This window comes from Pinus tabuliformis, chromosome 8 (genome assembly GCF_031772625.1).
Source record: "Pinus tabuliformis cultivar Carrire ecotype Pingquan chromosome 8, CPIR1, whole genome shotgun sequence".
Lineage (NCBI taxonomy): Eukaryota > Viridiplantae > Streptophyta > Pinopsida > Pinales > Pinaceae > Pinus > Pinus tabuliformis.
This window is the reverse complement of record NC_142294.1, coordinates 1,516,991,191-1,516,994,046: the sequence shown is the minus strand read 5'-3', so window position 1 is coordinate 1,516,994,046 and position 2,856 is coordinate 1,516,991,191. Positions and strand designations below refer to the sequence as shown.

Sequence of the window (2,856 nt, the reverse complement as noted above, 5' to 3'; positions counted from 1 at the left end):
GGCTTCCTCTTCAACAGACACCTTGCCAACTCAACATCCCCTGCAGCAGAGCAGTGTAGAGCAACCACCCACCATACCCCACATCAATGAGGCTGTTCCCATCACTTGTTTCACACTGACCCATAAGTTCCCTGGCCACAAGGCCTCGGCCTTTCGCTACATCAATGGAGGTGGCCTTATCCTCCCATGCAACTTCAAGCCTTCTGATTCTTCTTACTGATGTGAGCATGATAAGAAGATTTCCATCTAAACTAAGTAATTCTCTCACAACATCAAAGTATCCATTGGCTGTTGCCCAATCCAAAGGTGTTGCAAACCACCAGTGTTGTGCAGTGGTATCCCATCTCATAGGACACTGAGTAGCCATCAGCTTTTGATTCCAATGTCAAGCACCATTCATACAATTTTCACCCAAAGATCCACAATAATTGCTTTATTGAGATGGAAGTTGTTGTAATTGGGCAATGATGGAACTAAATCTCATCTCATTGAAGTTGCACATATCTTGTGGGCTTCCATGCTATGAAAACATCCCCAGATTTCCAGTTCTTATTGGAAAACATCCAAACCTGGCTGAACTAATATGCCCTTAAACGAGAATCTTGGAAATTGTGACCCAACAGAAGTGACGCAAGATATCCATCTCCAATTAGACCTCTGATTCTCAAAGAGTTCACATCCACCTAATATGAATCCTTCCAAAGACGAACAGCCCCCAAAAGCAGTAAGCATTTCATAAGCAGAAATTCAAATTCTGTAAGTGCAATATATAACACTACCCTTCTTTGTAAGCTCCTGTTGAGCTATCAATTCACAAGTATACCCCTGCAGACAAATTGGTTTGTTCCATGAAGATTGACAAGTGCCAGCATTAACATGAACTACAATAGAGAATACCATACACTTGAAACAACTTAACACCCTCTCCACCAATGCTTGTAGATCACAATCCTTAGGATCATAACCCATGGCTTCAAAACTTGCATAATTGAAACCATCTTCCGGAGCTACATGAATTGTAGATAAAGCAGGTCCTTCAATAGAACTCATGGAGTAACCGCAAGGATCAAATTCAAGATCAGAGACTTTCGCCTGAGGAAGAATTTTTGATATACCAGAATTAAGTGTCATTTCTGCCATAGAATTACAATGACTCTTGTAAAATAAGGAAGCACTATTAAAACAAATTAATACGATAGTTGTCCCTAAGTACCTTGGACATTTGTCGTTAACTGTGTATTTAACTCAGTTTATTGTATTTAAATCACATTTCCACTTGTTAAACACCATCCATTCATACACCCGACATATAACGGAAAGGGCGTACACCTAGGTTGTTGCATGGCGACTCCCCTTCTGCCACACACCCTCTACCACATGTTGGTCACATGTAGTAAGGTGGGCTTCATTCTTGGGTTTTAGTGACTGATCCAGATTACTCGAGGTAATCGAATGGTTATCCCTAGACATTCAAACCCTAACCTTTCACCACTTTGCTTCCTTGGTCTGTTATGTGTCAACTCCGAGTGAGTTCACTGTGTATGGAGTCGCTGAAGAGCCAAGCAGTAAGACATGGCATGAAGCACCCGACATTCGAAGTTTTATCAGCGTGTTTGTGGCGTTTAAGAACCAGGGCTCTCCAACTGCCTTCGGAACAAGAAGTTCATTTAATATTTCCCCTGGATGCTCGAACGAAATTCCACCCGCCACTCCCTAAAGGCTTCTATGGGAATGGGATCAGCTTTGCATGCGCAAAGACGACCGCAGGAGAGCTGGCCAAAAAACCGTTGTCTTTGGCTTTGAAATTGATAAACGAAGGGAAAACAGCTGTGAATGACCAGTATATGCGATCGGTGATAGATTTGATGGAATTGGAAGGGTGCCCTCACTTCACAGTGGCGGGAGCCTTTCTGATTTCGGACGTTACCAAAATCAGCTACGGGGATGTGGATTTCAGATGGGGAAGAGTGGCCTACAGAAGGCCTTGGCATTTGGAGGTCTCCTCTGAACCTCTGTGGTCTTCTCTTACAGCACATACTTATCCCACTTCAAAAATGGTAAATCTTCCTTCGAGGCTATGTAATTTCATTTAATTTCTTCATGTTGGAATCCATCTGGTTATCTCTCCTTATGGCTACCATGGCTAATGAATTTAAAGTTTGGATTCTGACCCCCTTTGTGCAGATTTCCTCTACAATCTGGAACAGGGTACTCTTTGTCACACTATTTCCTTGGATATCCTTGGTAATGATTTCACTAGTATGAGTATGTTAGGTTAACGCACGAGGACTTGCATATTTAAAAGAGGATTCAAATGTTCACATTATACACAGAGATATGTCACCATCGATAGTCAAAGGTTCAGAGGTTTTAATGAAAATTTCAATATCGTTAATATTCAAAGTGCAGATGCCAAGAAAATACTTAATACAACCAAGAACCAGGAAAAATGAGAGAGAATGGGATCAGAAAACCCATTTTTGAGAGCCTTAACCTGAAATTTGAACAGAAGAACTCGGAGCACCTAAGCGAACAGTTTTTGAACAGGAAAACGAAGCTGCACCTGCCATAAAAAAACACATAAGAAAACACTAGACTGAGATTAAAACATTGGAAGCAAAATGAGAGAGAATGGGATTAGAAAAGCCATTTTTGAGAACACTAAACTGAAATTTGAAAAGAAGAACTCTGAGCACCTGAGAGAACAATTTCGGAACAGTAAAACGGAGCTGTAAACAGGGTATACTGAATAACCGAGCGCTAGTTCGTGCACAATAGATTGCATAGCAGAAACAGGACGGATTATTACAACAGTAAGTGGAAGAGCACGAAAACATTATTGCAGCAGGGTGTGGA

At 41.5% G+C, this 2,856-nt stretch overlaps 1 protein-coding gene and 1 pseudogene across 1 annotated transcript; one reads left to right on the top strand and one right to left on the bottom strand.

Moving 5' to 3' along the window:
* Nucleotides 1–549: 549 nt before the first annotated feature.
* Nucleotides 550–1,131, bottom strand: LOC149241660 (S-adenosylmethionine decarboxylase proenzyme-like). Its single transcript, XM_089370610.1, has 2 exons — nucleotides 780–1,131; nucleotides 550–695 (listed from the first exon to the last, which is right to left on the bottom strand). The coding sequence occupies exons 1-2, from the start codon at nucleotides 1,129–1,131 to the stop codon at nucleotides 550–552; spliced, it is 498 nt and encodes a 165-aa protein (XP_089226736.1).
* Nucleotides 1,132–1,541: 410 nt separating this feature from the next.
* Nucleotides 1,542–2,279, top strand: LOC149241659 (benzyl alcohol O-benzoyltransferase pseudogene; annotated as a pseudogene).
* The last annotated feature ends 577 nt before the right edge of the window (nucleotides 2,280–2,856 follow it).

Bases quoted from the DNA above. Each gene is read 5' to 3' on its own strand.
- LOC149241660 (XM_089370610.1), bottom strand. From the start codon at position 1,131: ATGACACTTAATTCTGGTATATCAAAAATTCTTCCTCAGGCGAAAGTC. The intron at 696-779 runs GTAGTGTTATAT...CGTCTTTGGAAG, and splicing joins ACAGGAGCTTACAAAGAAGG to GATTCATATTAGGTGGATGT.